Genomic DNA, 21072 nt, shown 5'->3' on the forward strand with positions numbered 1-21072 from the left:
CTTCTTGCTGTTTCACAGATAGGCAGAATCTCAGGCTGTACGGCTGTGAGCATTTCATTCCTGTTAAACAGACATTTCTCCCCAAAAGGAAGAGCCCTGTACTCTGCTGTGTTTTGCTCTGGCAAGCCCACATGCAGCACAGGGACCAGATCCCGAGCCTGCTTTCATCCGTGTATCTCCTGGGTTGGTCTGTAGAAGTGATTTGTGTTACTTTACCCTCAAAGTGATGAAACTAAGTTCGGGATTTGGCTGGCTCTCGGCAGAGGAGGAGGGGAGCAGAGGGAAGAGACATTTCTCTGCGAGTCTGCAGCACAAGCCAAGAGCTCTGTGGGAAGGTCCGAGCTAATGCTCCCCACTGGCTGCCTTGGCCCCAGCTCGCGCCAAGCCCTTGCAGCAGACTAGACACAAAAGAAAACACAGAGTCTAAATTCATTGGTATGAAGAGCATGTGCCAGAGTATTCCACAGCTCTTCCTTTTGTGCTTCTCTTCGATAACTGTCAATTTGCATAAAACCATGGATTATTAAGGGTTTTTTTTACCTTTTTAAGCATGATTCAGGCTGCATAGGCACTCAGTCCTGCACAGCTCTGCATTTAATGCCTAGGATGCCCCGTGTCAGACCTGAAAACCTGTTCTGAAGCTTGCTAAATGCTATTGAAAGATTCCCCATGCCCTTGATGGGCTGTAGGTAAGACACCATAGACCTAGAACTGACTTCATACCCATAGGAGGGGATCGGGTAGGAGAGGGAGATCTGTGCTTGAGCGTGTGTTTGAATTCCAATTTGCATCTAGTACCACTGCCCACCTTTTTGTGATCTCTCTTGGTGGAAATTTCGGTGTTGGAGGCTTACTGGCTTGCCTGCACCCCAAAAATTTATTGCCAGTGTGTGGGTGTAAACACAGGATATCTTCTGTGCTAATAAGGTACTCGATTCCACTCTAGAAGCAGTGGGCGTTTGATAGGGCAATTTAATAGGTCACTTGGAGATGGATCACTGTCTGTCTGACCCCTCTGTGGCCATCTGTACCTTCAGCTAAGAGCAGCTTCTCACCCAGCAGCATCCTGCTCGCTGCTGCTGAATACGGAGGGAAGTGTATCTTCTCCCTGTCTCTGCACCTCCCAGCCCTGCTCTATATTGCCTGGTTTCCTATCATCCTTAAAGCATGAGTTCCCAGCCCTCTTTTCCCCCCATCTTGTCCCACTCTGAAAGCCCTCCTTCTGCCTCCTTAGTTCATCCCTTGCCCAGACCTGCTGCTCCACTTCTGCCAGCACTGTTGCTGACTCTCCACATCTCAAGCTAGGGACAAATTCCCTGATCACAGCATGCCATGGCCAAACCCTGGACCTGGGGGAGCACCAGCTACCCACCAAACCCCTCACCCGTACCCAGGATCAGTCTCACATTGGAAAAGCTGTGAGCTGTTTGTGAACAGAAAGGTGAAATTTTGCAGGTTATTCTTTGGTCAACTCTACACGTGGTTTATTTACTTCAGCATTTCAAACACAAAAGCAACACAGCATTGTCAAAGTTACAAAATTACTTTTTTTTATTAACCTACCCTATCAATAGAGCATGGATTTTCTTGTCAAATAATGCAAGAAGCAAGAAAAACCTGTAGTTTTATCCATGTGGAGCCTACAAATCCACATGGCTTCTCTGTGCTATTGAGCATGTGAGTTCTTAGAAATGCAGCTGCCGGTAGTTTAGCTTGAATACAGTCATTCTAAAACAGGCTAGAAATAAATAAAATACTTACATTTCAAGTACAAAACCTTGCAGTTGAATTCAGTATGAGGAAATCAGTTTATTCCTTTTCATGTTGCCAACTACTGTACAGGTACTTGGGCTGGCAAAGTCTGCAGATGCAGAACAGAAGAATGTTTTATGTATGTGACTTAATTGAATCAGGTGTTTAGTCTTTCCTTTAGGCTATCATGTGAAGCTGTTTAATGTCAGGCAGAAAGAAGATTTTTATGGATGCATTTAATAAGACGTGAACTCGCTGCCACTACTGGCCCCCAAATTTGCCTCATGTCTTTCCTTTCTGGTGAAAAAAAAAAAGAAAAAAAAAGGTGCACCTTAATTATGTCTCAAAAATAATGACACCTACTAGCTTTGAATTAGGTTATTAGCAGGTAGGTGTTTCTTTGAAATTACATTTAATCGAGTGTGAGCGACTTTACTAAGGCTCCTATACAGCTCTAGTATGTGGGAGAACGTTGACCTCTCATCGGGATCCTGCCTTGGGTGGTTCGTCGGCTTGCTGGCTGCCTTCGGTACGCGGGGCTCTCCCCTGGCAGAACCAGTATGGACTGCTGGCCCGAGTTCCTCTGAGACTGGAAGATGCTTTGTTCTGCTGCGCTCCTCTCCGAACAGGTGAAAGTCAACCCAATGCCAACGTTGCTCTTCATGGTTCTGGAGGTGCCATCAGACGTGCCATCGAAACACCTGCCCAGAGCGATTTCCTTGGCGATCCTCGGGTCTTGATCAGTGACGGTGTAGATGCCGTAGTTGTGTCCCAGGGGGTCGAGAGGTGCCAGCATTGTGTACTCGCTGGAGTCATTGTTTGTAGCCATGGGGAGGTGGTTCACCAGGTACTCATGGAGCATGCTGTTCACGCTTACTCGGCGGCAGCTGCCTTGCGGGACCACTTTCACGAGCGTGCGGTCCACACGGTCTTGGTCAAAGAGCATGCCGCTGCACTTGAACTCCAGGCAGGCTGCTGACACATCCGGCTGCTCAGAGTCACGAATGCTACGGACGTCCCTGATGCCGTAGAGCTTGCCGATGGTACGCGGGTGCGTCCCACCCATGTTACGAGATCTTACGTTCACTTCTTGGGGTCCATTTATTTTTACTTTAATGTAGCAGGCCCTAAATTCCATGGGCTTGGGCCACCATGCCAGGTAGTCATCGGTCCAGCTCATGAGGTCATCTTCACTGAAGGGAACAGTGTTGTAGTCGTACCGGTCTCCCTCTATCCTGTAAAACCTGAAGTGAGCAGCATTGTGTGGAGCTTCCTCGCATTCTTTTAGGTTTTCATAGGCATAAATGGGGCCGTTGTTCTCTTCTGGGGAATTAGGGCTTGGCTTGGCCATGTTAATGCTGAATGCTGTTTTCTTAGTGTTGGAGTCCTCGTGGTCTGTTCTCCTGTAGTTGAGCTTGTTGAGATAAGGCTGTGGGACCCCAATAGCGTTAGGGTTGAGTTTGGGAGCAGAGGACACAGCTTCAAGCTCTTCGCCCCCCATGCTTGCCAATATATAAGCTGCATAGGCCTCAGGGTTTTGCTCATCGCAGAAGGCGGGCACGCAGGCGCCGTTGGGACCGGTGACCACGCTGTCGAAACGGCCCCATGCTCTGGGGTTGGAGGAGAACCCCGGTTCTGGCTCCATGTTTATAACAGAAATTACAACCCCTTGGATCTGCTCACTTTGCAGAAATCTCTCGCTTCTGTAGGCTCGGACTTTGACGTAACACCGTCTGCTCTCTGGGACATCCAGGTTAAAAAGCCGCCTTTCTTTGATCTCCATGTTCCCAACCAAAAAAGTTCTCTCCTCCCTTTTGCGCCGTCTGCTTTTCTCAAGGTTGAAGTCCCCTTCTTCCTCCCATAATCCTGTCTCCGGGTTCAGGGACCAAAGCTTCATCTCTTGCAGGTGCTCTGGCATCTTGACCTGAGCAGCATCCAAATGAACCTTCACATCTTCTGCATTAAGAGACTCAGTGCCCTGCTCGTCAGTGAAGTCCACAGAAAACATGCCATACGTGCGGAGAGGAAATATGTCTCCTTCCTCATCTACAAAGTTCAGGTCACTTTGTGTCACAGAGGCTGTTGAGATGTTTCTTGGGTCCAGAAATGTCACGCTGGCTTTCACTTTGCCTCTGTAGGCTTCTCCATTTTTCCTATAAAATGCATTGGGTGGAATTTCTAATTCGGCAATTGGATCATCTTCTTCCATTTCTCCCAAAGAAATCACGTTGGTTTCAGTGGATTCCAGTGTAACAGGGGCTTTCTTTCTTAGTAGCTTGATCTCATGAAACACAGCACCCCCATTTTCCTTGAAGGGCAGAACTTTTGTTGTGTTCACAAACTTCTGCAGCCGATCGACAAAAGTTAGAACAAGTCTCTCCGTGTCTGCTGGCACGTGGATGGAGAAGGTTCCCTTGTAGCCGGTCATACTCACTCTCTTGTTGCCCATGTAGATGTGGCCAAACCTCAGTGGCTCACCGTTATCTGCTGCTGTGGCTCTGCCTCGAACTGTTATTTTGGTCTCAGTGCATTTTTTGCAACCGCATTCTACAACAACTTTAGTGGGGAGCGTGTACCCATTGCAGGAGATGTCTCTGGTTTCCATCTTGGACACCCCACAGCAGTAGGCAACGTTATCCTTACACCGGAGTCCCTTATCCAGCTTCCCAGCACAAGTCTTTGCTGGGCACTTGCCCACGTCGTAGTAGAAGGAGTTTGTTGCTTTTTGGAAGCAGTCGTGAGGAAGTCGGATGAGGTGGCTTTGGGGTTGGGAGTTGCAGGCTGCCTCTTGTCTTCCTGTTGAATAGGATTTCTTAATGAGCAGCATGAAATAATTGTACAGTCATCGCTATGTGGTCTGAAGCCCTCAGAGCTAAACATTGCTTCCAATAACAGTGAGGTTTTTGCAGCCATAAAACAGGTGTTTTGCAGGATTTTGGTTAGCTGAATTTATCTGGCCTCTGTTTTGGTGAAGCAGGTGCTTGGCTTTAACTTTAGGTACCTGACTAAGAGCAGTGCTGTTTGCAGGAGTGTCCCAGCTCCTGCTTACCCACCACTGCCATCTAACTCACCCTCTGCTAGATGTTCTGCAGCTGCCTGGCTTTTTGGCTAGGGACAGATTAAAATGTGTCCCAAGGTTTAAAAAAAACCTAAACAAACAGGAATATGCACATCAGGCAGCAAGCACAGTGAGAAATCTGCTGAAAACAGCAGATTGAGCTTGGCAGGTCACCTGCAAACCAGAGCTCCAGTTTGTAGACAGCATCTGGTTCATAACCAGCTCACGCAAGCTTATCTGCTAACGGATGCATGAAATAAAACCCGCATATTTTTCCTGCAACTTTTCTTTCCCACATGTATCACAATTTCTGGTTTCTGCACGCTGCCGCCTCCCCAGCTGCTTGGAGAGCATCATGCACATTTTCTCTTACCTATGACAGCAAGCTTGGCAGATTGGGATTTCGCCGACCCACCGGCACTGCTGGCCTTGCAGAAATACTCTCCAGACTGGTCTCTGTTCAGGTTCTTCAGAATCAGGTTGTTTTTATATTTGTATAAGGAGGGATCCAGCAGTGAGCCATTGTGGTACCTGCCAGGAACAGGCAGACGGTTAAGGGGACAGAGGCTGACCGCCTGGCCAGAGCAGAGCGAAGGCCAAATCCTGCATCTGCAATGTGGATTTTGCCAGACCTCCTGCCTCAGTTTCCCCTCAGTGGCATCACCTAAAAATTATTCCCCATCCCCTGGCAGTACTGAGATGTGGCTGCCAGGCAGTTGGCAGGCAGGCAGAGCTGCCAGTCGTGCCTGCTGAGGTTTTTCAAACTCTTATTTGTATGTTTTTCCAGTAAGTCCCTCGGCAGGTGACGTTACTGCACCTGTGAGAAATTCCAGCTCTGCACATCTCGAGGAAACCATCATTTGCAGCAATTGGTTCTTGGCATATTTAGCTGTTTTATAGCTAACCCCCCCCACCTTTATGGAGATGGTAAGGAGAGAAACGTTGAATCTGTGGGACAGCTAAGACTTCTGCCTGATCAAACTTGAATTCCTTACCAGAAATAGCGGTCAGGGGCTGGGCTCCCAAGGGCATCGCAGCAGAGTGATACGCTCTGTCCCACTCTCCTGGCTTTGTCCTCAGGGCTCCTGAAAATGTAGGGTTTGCCTGCGGGAGGAGGAAATGGCCATCTCATTACTCTTCCAGACCTAAAATCACAGTTTATTTCCGATTACTGCATAAAGCCTCCTGCATTCCCCCCCTCTTTGGGACTACCTGATCGTTGCAGCTGCACTTGGATTGCCAGGTTTCTTCTGTTGCTCTCAGGCACGGTGACAGTGGCTGTTGCATATTTGGCTTTCTTTATTTTAAGTGTGTTTTTGCCATCGGGACAAACCCCTGGGATCCTAAACATGCCCCTGTTGTCGGCTGTTGTCAACAGCTTGAGTTTCTTGGCTTGCAGGTAGACCCGGGCATCGACAGCAGGTGACCCATCCTCAAGAGACACCTTCCCGTGCAGGGTTGCATCCTCGCACATGCAGGCGTCACAGTCGGCATTGACACGGCCCATGGGGCAGGTGATGTTGCAGGCTGGAGGAGAGGCAGGCAAGTCAGAAAGCAACCTGGAGTCCCCGTAATGCTCACGGCACAGTCTCGCGTCTGCTTTTAATTTAGATGCAATAAGGCAGATACTGCATAAGGAATAAATTGTATCCAAACCGTATTTTTACTGATTATCAACAGCTGTGCATTAGAAACACAGGGATGATGTCATTTTGAACCTGACAATTAGTAGAAAGCAGCCACGTGGATATTGTTACAGCTAGGAACTGTTATTTACCTTCCCCAAAGGGCTGAATTTTGGGGAAATTTGAATTCAGATCAGCATGTGAGCTCTTAGCTCAACCCTGGCAAAATTACAAATCCAAATGCCTTAAACTTTGTAGGTTTCTGTTACCAACTCGTGCCCAAAAGTCATGGGTTTGGTCTATCTTAAAAGCTGTCACCCCTTATTCAGTACTATCCTGGCTTGAGCAGGACATAGGTTAATTGCCAAATGAGCATTACCCAACGGGTTTAACAAATACAAATGGTCTCCCAAACAGTGATTCTGAAACACTTTCATTGTCTATAGTGATAAATCCTAAATAACGATCTATCTCTTCCCAAGGCAAGGGCTCAGCTCATTCCTTTTATAATCACAGAGCATCCCTGTACAGCAGCTACCTGATAATTTTTTTATAGCTGGAAATGCAAGAAATCAGGGAAAACCTGAAACAACTTTCCTGGACAAAACATAGACTATTTTCAGAATGATTTGTTTAAAAGGGGATTAGAAGAGTAATATAATTAATTACAAGCCCCTTCAGCAGGGGCTGTGGCAATTCAATATTCCCAACTCTTCCCCTTCCTGGAGATTGCATGGAGGCAGCTGCCTGCAGTCGCTGTCTCCACCTTGAGAGCTGCTGTTATAACAAGATTAATGAGATTTTTCCTATATGCCCAGGATCTTTATGGGTCCCTGACGATTCCCCGTATCTGGATTGCCCCCTTATCTTACTATTTGGCTACAAACTCCCCATGCTCTGCTCCCTTAGTACTCCCCAGCCCTTCTGGGGAAGGCAGCAGCATCACGAAATTCTGGGAAGGGAGAGAAAGATGGTAAAATGACATTGAAGGGAATACAATGCCTACACAGTGGTGAGATCAGGACATCATCCCCTGCCCGTAAGTGAGGTTATAGGAGCACCTGAGCAAACATGTCCAATGCAGAGCCGCCCTTCCTCAGTTGCTTCGTTACAGTGCACGCCCCAGAGGCGTTCAGCTAGGCAGGATCTGGTACGCTTCTGCACACCGGTTTGGCCACACGTTGCTGAGCACTCGCTCCATTTTGACCATGGAGACAAAAACTTTTTTGAATCTTGCACCAGTGGACCTTGAATAACATCAGTGGTGTGTTACTGAGATGCACATTACACGTACAGCTGCCTGAAAACAGGCAGTTGTTTTCTTAGCAGCTTCTATATAGCTTCTATAGAGGTCAGACTATGCATTTGGATATTACACGCCACATGGATTAAACAAACTCAAAGCATGCTCAGGGAGCTGGGAAATAAAGCAGGAGGAGGCATCTGAAGGCTTCTGACTTAATTCCATGCAGGCTACCGAATTCAGGATGGTTAAGATAAACTCGAGGGGAGCAAAGTGCATGCAGCTCATGCTTAGTGTTGAATAACTTTGGCTTAAAGAAAATCAAACACACATTGTCATTTAAATGCTGTCTGAGGGTCAACGCTCGCCTGCATTTCAAATGTGGTTAAATAAAAAAAAACCAAAACCCCCAAAAGGGTAAAATTGTTGATATTATCATGTTGAATGTCTTTAACCATACTTAAACATATGTTCTCTATAGGGGAAGCATGTGTCCTATTGTGAGCACTAGTTTTACTGTGTGCAAAACAGAAGCCTAAGATGCTACCAAGCAGGCTGAGCATGTTAGCGGCCAGCTGATATGTAAAACACAAAGAGGGTTTATAGAGAGTTTAATAAGTGGTTAGATTTTGAAAGGAATTTCTTTAACCGGGCTACTAGATGGTATTAATTTAAGCTGCTTTGAATGGGTGAGATCCACTCCAAGTCTGTGGTTTGGATTTATTTTTAAATGACAATGTTCTAACAATGTTTACGAGGATGCGCCTATGACTAAAGTTTCTAAAAATGAGGTTTCTTAGAGACGTGTGCCATGTCATCTCCCACACCTACTCTTCCACTCGATTTGTAATGAACCAGGTTGAGTTATTTCCTAGAAAGGCAGACAGGCACACGGCTGGACTGTTCCAACAGTGATGGTCAAAAATGAACCCCTAGTTTACAAAAGCAAGTGGCTGGAAAAGACCATTTGAATGCGAGCAGCCATGGGAATGTCATATCTGGTTTAGAGCAAGCACTTGGCTTAGGTGGGTGAGTTTTTAATCTCTTGGCACATCGGCATCTCCAAGTTCAGCATCCCAAGTGGTGCATCCATAGACCTTATTTAGCGATTTGGGGGACATGGTCCCGCCCCAGGCAGCACATGGATAAATGTCCGTCTGCACCTGCCCCAAGCAAAAATTTAACATGTAACAGATTAAAGCGGGGTCCTAGTAAGATCCTAAGCTTATTTAGGATTGGCTGCCTTACTCTGCAGGGCTGGTGATGATAAGAAAGGAAGAGGGGAGTCCTGCAGAGGAAAAATGGCATTATGTGGCTCTGGGTAGCACCTCGACAGCAGAAAAAGCAGAAAGCGGAGGACAAGGGAGAAGCTGAGGGGTTGAGCGCCAGCGGGGACATGGGGAGGGACGGGGCTACCCCGCGGCACCAGCCGGCAGGAACGTACTGCGTCTGGCGTAGGCGAAGGTCGAGTCTCCCCTGTGAGAGCTGCTTCTTGTACCTGCGGGCAGAGGACGTGTGGGGTGATTTGGGCAGGTTTTGCCTGCTCCCTGGCTGAGCACCGGTCCCTCCCACTGGCCTGGCTGTACCGAGCCTGGCTGCTCAACCCGACCAGGTGTGGCACACCCTCTCCTGGAGGCAAAAACTGAGTTTACAGCTCACTGCTGCCAAGGGCAGACACTTTAGTTTCCAACTGCATTCGTCAAAACCTCAAGATTTTATTTTATTTCTCCCTAGAGAAGCAGGAGTCAGCCCCTGCTCTGTGAGCCCCAGCCTCAGCATCACTGCCTTACGCCATCCACTTTGAGGGGAAAACAATTTTCCTGATAGTTTTCTTAAAAATACCTCTCAGCTGGTGGAGAGGACCTCTGAGTGTTCATGTTTTCGGTGCTTTGATTCCCCCCAACAGCTAAGAGAGCTGCTAGGAGCGGGATGGGAGGCTGGGAAAGTCCCTTAATCCCTTGGCTATGGCATCAGCATGTCCAGCCCTTTCAGTCCCTGCTGGAATTTAAATCCTGAGTGCTGGGCAGTAAAGCTTGAGGGGTCAGGGTATCTCCTGGGGATTAATGAGCAGACTGGGTTCTACAGGTAATTAATGCCCCACAGGCTTTGATTCTAAAGCGATGGTGTTGCAAACTGTCCCAGGTGTGGGGACAGGCTGGGCAGGGGAAGGGCAAGTCAGAGCATGTGTTTGCCCATCCCTGGGCTCTCCTCGCCCTCCCAGCCCACATGTGCCTCCCACAGGAATCGGGGCTGTGGTCACGCACTTGACCTTCACTTTTCCAGGAGAGGAGCCAAGAGCATGTGTCAGCAATAGCCAAAACCCTACAGGAGGTTGCAGATGATTAACATTTATTCCATTGCCTAAATGTCCTCACCTACTCAAATAGTATTGTTCAGTTGTAAATTAAGGCTGAAAAAAATAATATGCATGCAAACACCTCTTGTCCCGGCGAGGGAAAGCTGCCCGAGCTGGGAAATAACTTACTCTCCAAGCTGAGCATTACCAGCGGGCTGAAGGTTTTCTGTCCTATCTGGATCCTGCCGAGGGCTGGTTTCAGAAGCCTTTGACCTAAGGGTCAATAAATTAGAGATTAAATTAGATTAATAAGAAATTAATTAGATTCAAGGGATTGGAACTCCTTAGGCTCAGTTTTTCAGATTTCCCTGTGGGTTGTGGCTGGTTAGAGCCACCAGTTAGAGCTCCTGTGGGATGCACTGCAGGAGATGCCAAGTGAAGTGTGTGACAGAGATGTTCCACAGCATCACTGCGGCTCAGGTGTGATGCAAATTTGCCATTTCCCTTATCACCCAAGAAAAACTTTTTTGTGCTTTCTGTGATGGAGCAGCTCAGATCAAATCATCTTTTTATAGCTGGAGATATAAAATATATCCTGCCTCTCTCTGTCCAGGGAGAAATGAACCCGAGGTGGATGAGGTTGGTTGTCGCTATGGGGCATGGACTGGTTTCTGCAATTGCTTGCTGCCTGCATGCCCAAAGGGAGCTTGTGGTCGTGGCTGGTTCCTGGGGTGCTTGCTGGGACCAGTCCCATTTAAACTGGGGAGCTAAGCCCAAAGCTGCCCAGCACTGGCTCTCGCCTGTGCCCAGCTCCCAGGGGCTCAGCACCTCCCTAGTGACAAATTGACTCTCCCTGGTCTTATCACCAGGCATGTGGCCAGAGTACTTTGGGAAAAAATTCCTCTATAGCCTCTGAAAACAAATCCAAAGAGCCTGCAAACAGGTTTTCTCTGCAAGACCCGCTGGAGCGGAGGGGCAAGTTGCTTATCGCTCAGCGCTTTGGTATGTGTGACCTGCCAGAGCCAGCAGCAGACAGATCCTGTTACCTCGCACATCTCCTGGAGAAAAGCCACGTTGCTTCTTCCCAAGGGCTCAGCTCAGAGACTGGGCTTGGTTCATGCTTGGGTGATAGATGAGGTACTGGCCAGGGTGGGTCTGCTCAGAGCAGAGGGGAGCTGGGATGGGAGCCGGGGTGCGGGCTGGGCACTGCGGGGTCTCGGGGGTGGCAGGCAGGGATGGTCCCAGCACATCTGGTGGGCAGGGGGGGCTCATCCCTGGTCAACCAGAGGCTGGCTGGCTTGCAGACGGGCCTTGCCCCTGCTCTGTGGGCTGGATGGACACCAGCTCTCATCTAGAAGTCGTTTGGCTGGATGAACCCTGCGCTGACCCACAGCAGCACCCGGCATCAATGTCGAGCCCGTGTCTGCTGGCTCAGCGGCTGCCGGCAGACATGCCTTCATGCTGGCATGCCCACGGGCAGGGGACAGAACAAAGACAGGAATAGAAACTTTTAACCTTCACCTAAAATGGACGTGGCTCCCAGGAGGAGGATGAGGATGATCCATGCTTTTGCGGTGACCATCGTTGTCTCCAGAGGTGACTGGGGGCTTCTTGGAATATCTGCAGCTGTCCCACACCTTCCCCAGACCTGTGGAGACAAGTCCGGCTGTGTCAAGGCTCACGTGGGGTCTTGCTGCTTTCAGGGAGCTTCTCCCAGGCTGAATCAGTCCAAAACATGCTGTGGGGCCGCTTATAGCCCCTGCCCACCCATCCACCCCCAGAAGCCCTCCACTTACCCCCCGAGGGGGAGCAGCAGTGGCTCCCCATCTGCACTCACATCCCCTCCACTTCTCGCCATCACATCTAAGCCCAAATCTATTCTGCAGAGCGCTGTTTTGTAATGACATCTCTTTAAAGTGCCTTTTAACAGCTTAAATGCTTCTGCAGGGATGCTCTCACAGCCCATGGGGCTCCATGGGCCCCCGCGGCACCCTGCTCTGCCCCCGACATGAACAGGAACATCTTCATGCCTCCATTCCTCTGCCTGCAAACTGGGCTTAGTGCAACAACAGCATCTTATCCCAGTACATCGTGGGAGCGTGGGGAGGGGAAAGGCTCCTGAGCGCCTCTGAAAGTGGAAAACCCCATGCACAAGCCAAGTCTTCACTGCAAATGTGAGCAAGAAGCCAAATATTCTCCTTTTTCTGCACACAGAGATGAGGGACTGAGGCTTTGTGTTGTTCTTCCCCAGCTCAGCAAATTCAGATTTTGTTTTAAGTGAGTTCATTAGCCCTGCAGTGTCAAACATTTGGGTATTTGATTTCTGAAGGTACCCATGGAACTGGTGTTATCTTGAGTGACAATAGCTGGAATTCCAGGTGCTTTATTTTATGCACCTAAAATTAATGAACTTGAGGGGTGAAAATTTTGCCTCAGCCTTTCAGTGCCTCAGTTTACCCCCAAAAGGAGGCTGACAAAGAGCAGCCAGCAGTGAGAACACCCTGTTATTTGTAAGCGGTATTAACCATCCCCTCCGAGACCGGGGAATGTGGGACTAGGAAATACTTTGATTATGGCTCAGCAAATCCCAGTCAAGCAAAAATAACAAGCAACACATGAGTGGTGTTTTGTGGGCTTACGGCGGGGTTGTGAACTTGCAGCCAGACAATAACCAGGAAAAATTAATCCAGGCTGAAAGACTGTTTCCCACTCGGCAGCTATTTTGGGAGCTGTCTGCGACTTGTTCAGCGCTGGGTTTGGAACGGGATGCATCCGTCTTTCCCTGGGACATGAGATGCTGGGAAAGGGGGGATTCAAGTGGCCGGATCCCAGTGGTGGGGAGGGTTTGGCATCACCGGCGTCCCCTCTCTGGCAGGGGGCTGGGGGAGCTGGCACGGAACGGAGCCGTGGGAGATCAAACAGCCCTGTGTGAGCAAATCACTGTCTCCCCCCTGAACCCCCCGCTCCAGCCATCCGCATAACCCTGTCCCAAACCTATTAGCTGGGATGAGGAGGGGAGAAGTGGGATGCAGAGAACCGCATCCCCACTGATGTTTTCCAGCCCGCAGCTTCTGTGCCTTCATCTGCCCATCAATTATTTTCCACCTTGCCCTCAATCACAGCCACTCTTAATTACACCACCTTAATAACACAGCAAGATTATATAACCGCTAGCTGCGATAAAGGGGAAAAACTTAGCAGGGCTGGGGTTTTTATTTTGCTCTTACCTACAAAAAATGTAAAATCCACAATTAAGGAGAGTCTTGTCCTCTCGCCACAGAGCCGCCAGTCGAGCTGCGGTCCGGGGGCGAGGCGAGGGCTTGTCAGCTGTGGGTTAAGGGATTTGTAGCCAGTTGGGAAGAAGAGAAAGAAATGCAGCTTACCAAAACCTCCCCTGTGCTGCCGCCGAGCTGGCCTGCGCGCGAGCCTCCCCGCAGCCGAGGCGGCGAGGTCGCTTATATAGCCCGGCGTGTTGCTTAGAGGATGGCAGCGAGCCACCGGCCGCCGAGCAAAAACAGATCAGACGAGCGAGGAAACCGCAGGCTGAATAATCCCTTAGCAAGGTGATGGTAAACACAAACCCTCAGCTAAACAGCAGCTGCCGGGGCTGGCGGCGATGCCGTGGCATGGCAGGGTGCTGCGGGCGGTGGGGCAGGGCATGGTGGGGGTACCACATCCTGGTGTGGGCACTGCATCCCGGCACAGCACCATCACTGTTAGGGGTTCGCCCTGGGTCTGGATCCAAAATAGATGCTGCTGAGTGTTGAAGATAGAGGTACACCATACAGGCACACAGTGCAATGAGTTTTGGGGATGCTTTTTTGGCTTTTGCCTCGTCTGGGACAAACATGGTGCCCACCCAGCATTGTCCGTGGGGTTCCCATGTTTCGTGGGTGTGGGGCAGGGCTCGGCTGGGCACTGTCCCCTGTGCTGCATGCACTGCCGGCACTGCCCACGCTGCCCACTCGCCTCTGCCCTCACGCTGGCTCTGGTAGGGGTCAAACGAGGATGCTGTGGGGATGCGAGGATGTGGGACAAAGCCAGATGGGTTGGTTTGGACACCTGGGGTAGCATAGAGCTGCAGAGGCAGAACCATCCTTGCAAATAAATGTGACTGTGTCTCACTCGAGCCATGGGGGGATCTAGCAACGACCTCTAACGAGAGCTCCCCACCTGCCCCAGGCCGGCTTCAACCCCCCCAGGTCTTTCCTCCCTCTGCAGCCACGTTTCTCCCATGTAGCCCACAGCAGCCGGTCCTGGCTCAGGGCTCCTAGGTGCTGCACAATGCGTGCGGCCATGTGCGAGCGAGTACCACCCGTGCATGCAGTCCCGGGCACTGTGGGGCTGTGCTGCTAGTTTGCTGCAGGAGTCTGGTGCGAAAGCGTGTGCTTTACATAGTGGGAGGCATCTCTGAAGGCTGGGGACAGGCATCAGGGCAGCCAGCAGCGTGCGGGATGTGCCAGCGGTGTCCTGGGCTGCCTCTTAGTAATCCTTGCCGGCCCTGCTGCCAGAGGGAGCGGTGCAAGAGGAACATAGATCAAGATGTCACATAAAAAATAATTGGTGGTGGCCTGCACCAGCTCCCGTTTATGTTTACGAGGGAAAAGGAAAAAACACCTGGGATATGCCAAAAAGTGGCAGAATGTTTGTCCGGTGGGCAAGGAGTGCCTGGTGAGCTGGAGGCCCCAGACCTGAGAGATAAACACAGAGCTCAGCTGCGTTTCCCCTCCATGATGAGGACTAGATGTGGGAAAGGTGCCGAGACTGAGAGCAAGGAATTAATCTTCCCCGGATGGCACCTACCTCCTGCTGTGGCCGGCCCGTCTCTACCACAGCACTGATGCCTCGGCAGGCAGCTCCAGTCCCGCTGGCTGCTTGGCACATGCTGGCATCGATTTCCATGGGTCACACTGCGGGATAAGGAAACGTGCTGTTCTGCAAAAGGAAAAAAATGTTAGTCTTTATGTTATGGAAACCAAGTGATAGCTCTAGCCCAGCGCAGCTGCAGGTGTTTCTGCATGGGATTTTGCAGCCTCTTTAGCACAGGTGTCTCCTTATCATGGGTGTCTCCCCTCCAGCATGGTTCCTGCAAGACAAGCTCAGGAGCCACGTGTGCAGCTTCAGGAGTGGGTCTGGGACACGTAAGTTCATGCAAAAACCAAGTCTCTAGAAAAGTCCGGTTGTGCAATCTCTCTTGGCTTGGCCATCCCTCGCTGCAGCTCCAGCATGTGGCTGACATTGGATGGAGCAGCACGAGCAGAGCCCCAGATATTTCCAGCACTGAGCACCACCGGCTGCACCGTGGCTCCGGGAGCTGCTCAGCTGCTTTCCATCCACCTGAGATGGATGATGCCCTGACCCGTGGGGTGGAGGGGACAAGCGGGGTGCTCCCCCATGCTCAGGGCGGTCACCCTGCAGGGCTGTAGGACTCATGGCCAGCAGGGAAGGATGCATCCTACACCAAACTGCTCTTATCTTTCTGGCTGTGGGTTCAGCTGTCCAGGGCTGGTGTTTCCCAATGAAAGAATTGGTGCAGCAGAGCCGCAGCCCCACGGACACATTCCCCTCCCAGATTAACCGCGGGGGGCCTGCCTGCCTGTCATGGGATTTTTCCATTCTTTCATCACCAATATGTAATTACAAAGCCTTAATGTATTTATGTGAACACTGCCATGCTTAATGCTCCCCCCCACCAGTGCCAAGGCTGGGGCAGTGTAAGAGGAATATGACAGCGGATAGTGCAACAGCAACTCCCCTCCACGCTCCTTCATAGTTGTCTCCATCACTCTTCTTGTGTCCCTCTAATAAATCCAGAGGAAAACCAGCTAGTGATGTTCATACCAGCTATTTGTGCCTCCCACCCTTTCTGACATGGCATCGGCAGAGTAACCATCACCAAAAGCCGACTGGACTGCGCTGGGAGAGCGGCAGGGACGGTGGGGCTGCTCCCAGGGCTGTGCATGGGATTTACAGGCTGTGGGATCTGTTAAATGCTCTGTGGGTTCCATGAAATATCCTATAGGGTTTATGAAATACCCTATGGGGTCCATGAAGTGCCCTTTGGGGCCGATGCTGTGCTCAGCTCCCCACCGGCTGCCCCCGTCCTCCCTCCTCGCACCCTCTTCGCTCCACTGAAGAGAGCTGACGGTTATTTTCCCCTGCTGCGTGTTTCTGTGCTCGCTCCTGTTTACGGAGATGGGAATTAAAATAACTGATTGATGACTTTGTTCCATCCCAAACACTTTGGGGAAGTTTGCGTGGTTTAGGAGGGCGAGATGGGAGCTGGGATTTCATTAAGCACTTGGCTCTCAGCACTTCTCCAGCCATGCTCCAGGGGTGGCTAATGTTGTTTTTTAAATCCTGTTTTGCTATCCCAGGAGCCGGACTGGCAATTTCCATGGTTTGTAGGAGAACTTGGAGATGTGGCGGGTCCCCGGAGTTCACTCTGAGCTCTGAAACACCAGCAAACCTCGCAGCCACCACAATATTGTTTCACTTAAGCCCTCCTCCACCGCTTCATCAGCACAAAATCGTACTCCAGCTGCCTAAAAGCTTTGGAAAAGAGCCCAAAAAATGAACTACTGGAGTTTGTTTTTATTGTGTGGATGAGGATTTACAGGCTGTGGCTGGGAGAAAAGGAGTGAGTGGACCTTTCCTCCCTGGCAGCATTTACTTAGGAGCTAAAGCCTCAACCATGGCTGAGTGGTGCTCCGCTCCACGTACATCATTTATGAAACAGATGCAAAATGCACCGCAGAGGGGAGATGCCATGAAAGCCAGGAGCCAGGGAAAGACTGATTTTAGCTCTGGAGGTTGAGAAGGCTTTTTCTGGAGCAGTGAAAGAGCTGGGAGCTGGGGGAAAGCAAGCGGCTCTGGCCGTGCTGCTCGTGGGGGCCGGCCACAGGGTGAGCCTCCAAATGTCTGCTGGCACCAGCGCAACCTGACTGATGCCCCCGGCACGTAAAAGTGGGGGTGCCCCCTGCTCTGTGTTCACATCTGTCAAGGAAAAGGGCTTTTCCTAGTGCTTTTGCAGGGTATGGCTGTTATCTGAGTGCCCAGGGACTGTTACCTGCATCCCTGCTGCACACATACAGCCCCACGTCACCTGGAGAGGGGTTCGCTGGTCACTGGGATATCCTGGACTGTCAAGCCTTGGGATTCCCCTGCTGGACGCCGTGTCCATCCCTGCCATCTCTCCTACCACGTCACAGCTCAGAAGAGCACAAATGGGAGATGCTATGAGAGCGCCAGAAGTGTCTCAAAAGCAAATCAATCCCCTTGTAATTACATTGCTGAGCTGGGAAAATTAAGATAAGTATTCTGGCTCATTTAGAAACTCTCTGTGAGATGGAGAAGGCCATTATTTTTGAGCCCTTCATGAGTAATGCTCATCCTAGCCTCTCCCTGCACTCTGCCTGGAGCATTAACTCCTCGAGGACACTTGCAGGGCAGCATCACGGTGCCATGTGCCAGTACGACACCAATATTTGCTGGGAACATCCTGCCAGCAGGTGTGGGCTAGCAGCAGGGCCTGAGTTATTGCATAATGTTGGATTGGTGATGGAAATGCCATCGCAGGACACAAATGGGTGCGATGGGAATGCAGCCAGGTCTGAGCCAGGGCAGTACATCAATGGGGACATTTAAACCATGGAGGAAGAGCAGGAGCAGAACTCCAACCCACAGCCCACTGGCTGTTTGCTTTAGCTCTGGACAGGGTTTGGTGGACAAAGACCATCCTGTGTCGAAGTACATGTTGCTTTGGGCAATTAATTGCTCCTGAAGAAATCCTTAATGTATTGTTCTTATATACGAGCATTAGCTTTGGGCTCGGATGCATTCCAGGCTGTGCTTCCATGCTGGCAGGGAGGGCAGCCTTCCACCTGTGGGATGGCAGTCCCTGGTCTCATTGTGCCTTTTCCTCCTCGATTTTCTTGCTATAAACCAGGTTGAGGTGGGCAGGTTTGCAGCTGATTCACACCAGCAAAGCACCAGCCAGTTTTTCCTAAAAAACAGCAAAATCTTGCATGACTTGTAAGTGTGCAGGGGAGGGCTTGGGTCTTCCAGCACACCACGGTTTGTCTCCCTCCTGCTCTGCAGGGACTACATCGGCAGCACTTGGGAGAGGTATAGCCTGTGTAAGCTGGACCAGAGGCAATGGTGATGGCAATGAAAGTAGAGCATCAGGTTAAAAAGTGCTTTTCAGTGTGTGGATGAGCCTCTACTTGGGATGGGCAGAAAACATGCAAGGGATGGATCCGGGCAGATGGCAGGGACTCCTTGTTGAACCATGCGTGAATTTATTTCAGGTGAATTATTGCACCGAGCAACGTGGAGCTGGGGTAATTGGGGCCGATCTGCCTTCCAGTTTCGGCTCTGAAAGAGTTTGCCAGCGTCTGTGCTGGCAAAAGAGGATGTGGAAACACCTCCCCTTCCCAGAGCACCTGTGGTCATGGGGGCGACCAGAGCCATGATATATCTCACGACCTCATGCATTGTGCTGAGGGCATGCTTGGAAAAACCAGTCTCTGCCAAGCTAATTCCAGCACTGCCGGGATTCCCCCTGAGACGGTTGTGGCCGTATCAGTTTTCACCGGAGGGTAAATGTGCATTTGCTGGCAGTGCAGGCAGAGTTGTTCAGTGGGGGCCAAGCGCTGCTGGAGGGAAGGGCTGGCAGCCTCCCAGTGTGAGCACCTTGGACAGGCTGAGATGAAAACCACCACCGGCAGCAGGTTGGGAAGGCAGCATGGGAGGTAAGCCCTTCCCGAGAGAAACTCTGTGCAATGCTCCCGGCATCAGATCAAGTGCTGCCTCCCAGAAACATGTCCCCAGGAGGCCAAATCTGGCCAGGGGGAGATGTCAGCACCAATGTTTATCCCAAGGGACACCAGGGTCCTGCAGTCCCAGGGCTCAGTCAGGAGCAGACTTCTTGCAGGAGGGTAAAAACAGGATGGTGGAGCAGAAATTATATTCCTCCAGCTCATTTAATTCAGCATTAATGGCATCTCTCCCCAGCGAGCCACTGATCCTTTCCTAAAAGCAGTCATGTCCTGCATAAAGCTCATCCAAGGGTGTTTTTAAGCCTCAGAAACTGCTTGGAGATACGAAGTGCAGGGGAAAGAGGTGCAAGGGGAGGTTTTCTCTGCTTCTCGCTCCTGTAAGCCCTAGGTAACACTACCAAGGGTCCCATGAGGCTTTCAGCTTTCCCCACATCTCACCTCTCCCCCAGGGAAATGGAGGAAACTAGCCCTTGAATGTGGCCCATGTTCAGGAAGGAGCATCCAAAGGGAGCACTGAAATATGACCTTGGGGAACACAGTCCATTTTGGAAGCATGGAGAGAGGAAGATATTTGATGTTTGGAGCAATGCAATGGGCAGGTCCCACTGGGAGTAAAAAAACCCAGAGGATCAAAGAGGGCATGAAAGGCAAAGACAAGGAGAGCAACTAAAACCCATCCAAAAACAAGGGCAAAATTGTTCACATCCATGGGTTAGTCACAATGAAAATATTGGGATTTCATAAGTTCTTCCAGCTCAAGAAAAATACCCAGTTAGGGCGGTGAAAGTCCTGGCTGGGTCAGTGCGTGCCAGAGCCAAAGGGGACCCACAGCCCCTCCATCGACCCTGTGGGTGATTTTCCTGGTTTACTGGGGACAGGAGCATCATGGGACCGGGGTCCTGGGTGAGACTTCCCAAATAAATCCCCCTGGCTGGGGTTTCCAGGGCAAGGAAGCAAAGCTGCTGTGGGAAAGATGAACTGTGGGTGGAGCGGCGATGCACACATCCAGGTTTTATCATCTGGTGGTGAGCAGACCGGGCTCGGCACTAAAGACCACTACATTTTCCGGAGCTTGACCTCAGGGTCTGGTCTAGGGTGATAAATTCACCCTTATCTCTTGTCTAGTTTAGAGATGGGGAACGGGGATTTTGCTGTGGTTAAGATCTTCTGGTGAAAGACGGAGGAAAGACCACGAGAGCTGCTGCTCCCTGTGGGAAGATGTAAGTTTGGGAAACCTCTGGGAAAGATGCTTGGGACATCTGGGCTCCCCTGCCAGTGGGGTCCTTGTCCTTTACACTGTCCTGGCTGGGTCCATGACTTGGACGTTCAGAGTGATGTGCTGGGCTCAGCAAGACCAGGAGTACCAGCCAGGGTATTAAAAGATGGGAATTGCAGCAGGTTTGAGCATTGAGTGCATGTTTTTCTCAGCACCGCGGTCCAATGGCATGGTACCCCCTGGAGAAGGGCTTTTATCAGCAAGGTCTCCAGCAAGGTTTCAATATATGAAGCCAAATCAGAAACAGCACGTTATTTCACCAAGAAACAGTCCAAAGACACAGTGTACCAAGATATTGAGCTCAGTGGGCAGGAGAGATCTTTTCCCTCTGCTTTAAACAAGGACTTTTAGGAGGGGGACGAGATGACCCAGATTATCCCCACAAGGGACAGCAATTATCGTCCCTCTTGGCAGGCTTGGCAGAGCAGCCAGGGCCGGGTGAGCAGGCGGAATGAGATGTTGGTTTATCCCCAGTGACTGCTGCGCTTTGGTCCTCTGCCTGTTGCTGCAAAGGTTTCAGGGAATTTAGGGTGATGCCCCACTACAGACAGGTCCGTGGCATACAGTCAGAGGCAGCACCGCACTGCATGCAGCCCCAGTGCTGTTTTTTTAATGAGAAGGTTGAAAACTGGGAGCTTCACAACCACTTGACTTGTGAACTTTGGGTAAGAAGAGAAGCCGTTCCAGAGGTGAGCTCATTTCTAACCCCGGGAAATGACTTCATGGACGCTGGTATTTACTCACAAAAACACTGCATGTCAGATGTCCTTGACTAGACTTTCTGTTTCGAGTCCAGTATGAGACAAAAATTTCCTTGGATGAGCTGCTCCTGAGACAATTCAAGGTTTGGAGGAGGAGAAGAAGAATTGGAGGAAAAAAAAAATCAGCACTAAAAACTCTAAAATCACGAGTGCTTTCTCAGCAAAGGGGAATTTTTGACAGCCAGCCCAGCAGAAGCACCTGCTTGGGGTGAGGGTGCTGGGGGTGAGGGCGCAGGTGATGAGTGCTGCTGTGGGATGGCTCTACTCAAAGAAGAGCAATC

The 21072-nt window shown here is 50.6% G+C and overlaps 1 protein-coding gene across 3 annotated transcripts; it reads right to left on the reverse strand.

The window, feature by feature from the left end:
• Positions 1-1524: 1524 nt before the first annotated feature.
• Positions 1525-13469, reverse strand: CILP (cartilage intermediate layer protein). 3 transcript variants are annotated; one of them, XM_069798583.1, is made up of 9 exons: positions 13358-13469; positions 11496-11622; positions 10164-10247; positions 9123-9176; positions 7497-7682; positions 6023-6337; positions 5806-5914; positions 5184-5341; positions 1525-4548 (listed from the first exon to the last, which is right to left on the reverse strand). In XM_069798583.1, exons 2-9 carry the CDS (start codon positions 11554-11556, stop codon positions 2207-2209), a joined length of 3309 nt encoding a protein of 1102 aa, XP_069654684.1. In that variant the 5' UTR covers positions 11557-11622; positions 13358-13469; the 3' UTR covers positions 1525-2206. The 3 variants fall into 3 exon arrangements, with proteins under 3 accessions (XP_069654684.1, XP_069654685.1, XP_069654683.1); XM_069798584.1 differs by lacking the exon at positions 13358-13469 and adding an exon at positions 13202-13331; XM_069798582.1 differs by lacking the exon at positions 13358-13469 and adding an exon at positions 11771-11920.
• Positions 13470-21072: the final 7603 nt, after the last annotated feature.

Source organism: Haliaeetus albicilla, chromosome 12 (genome assembly GCF_947461875.1).
Source record: "Haliaeetus albicilla chromosome 12, bHalAlb1.1, whole genome shotgun sequence".
Taxonomy (NCBI): Eukaryota; Metazoa; Chordata; class Aves; order Accipitriformes; family Accipitridae; genus Haliaeetus; species Haliaeetus albicilla.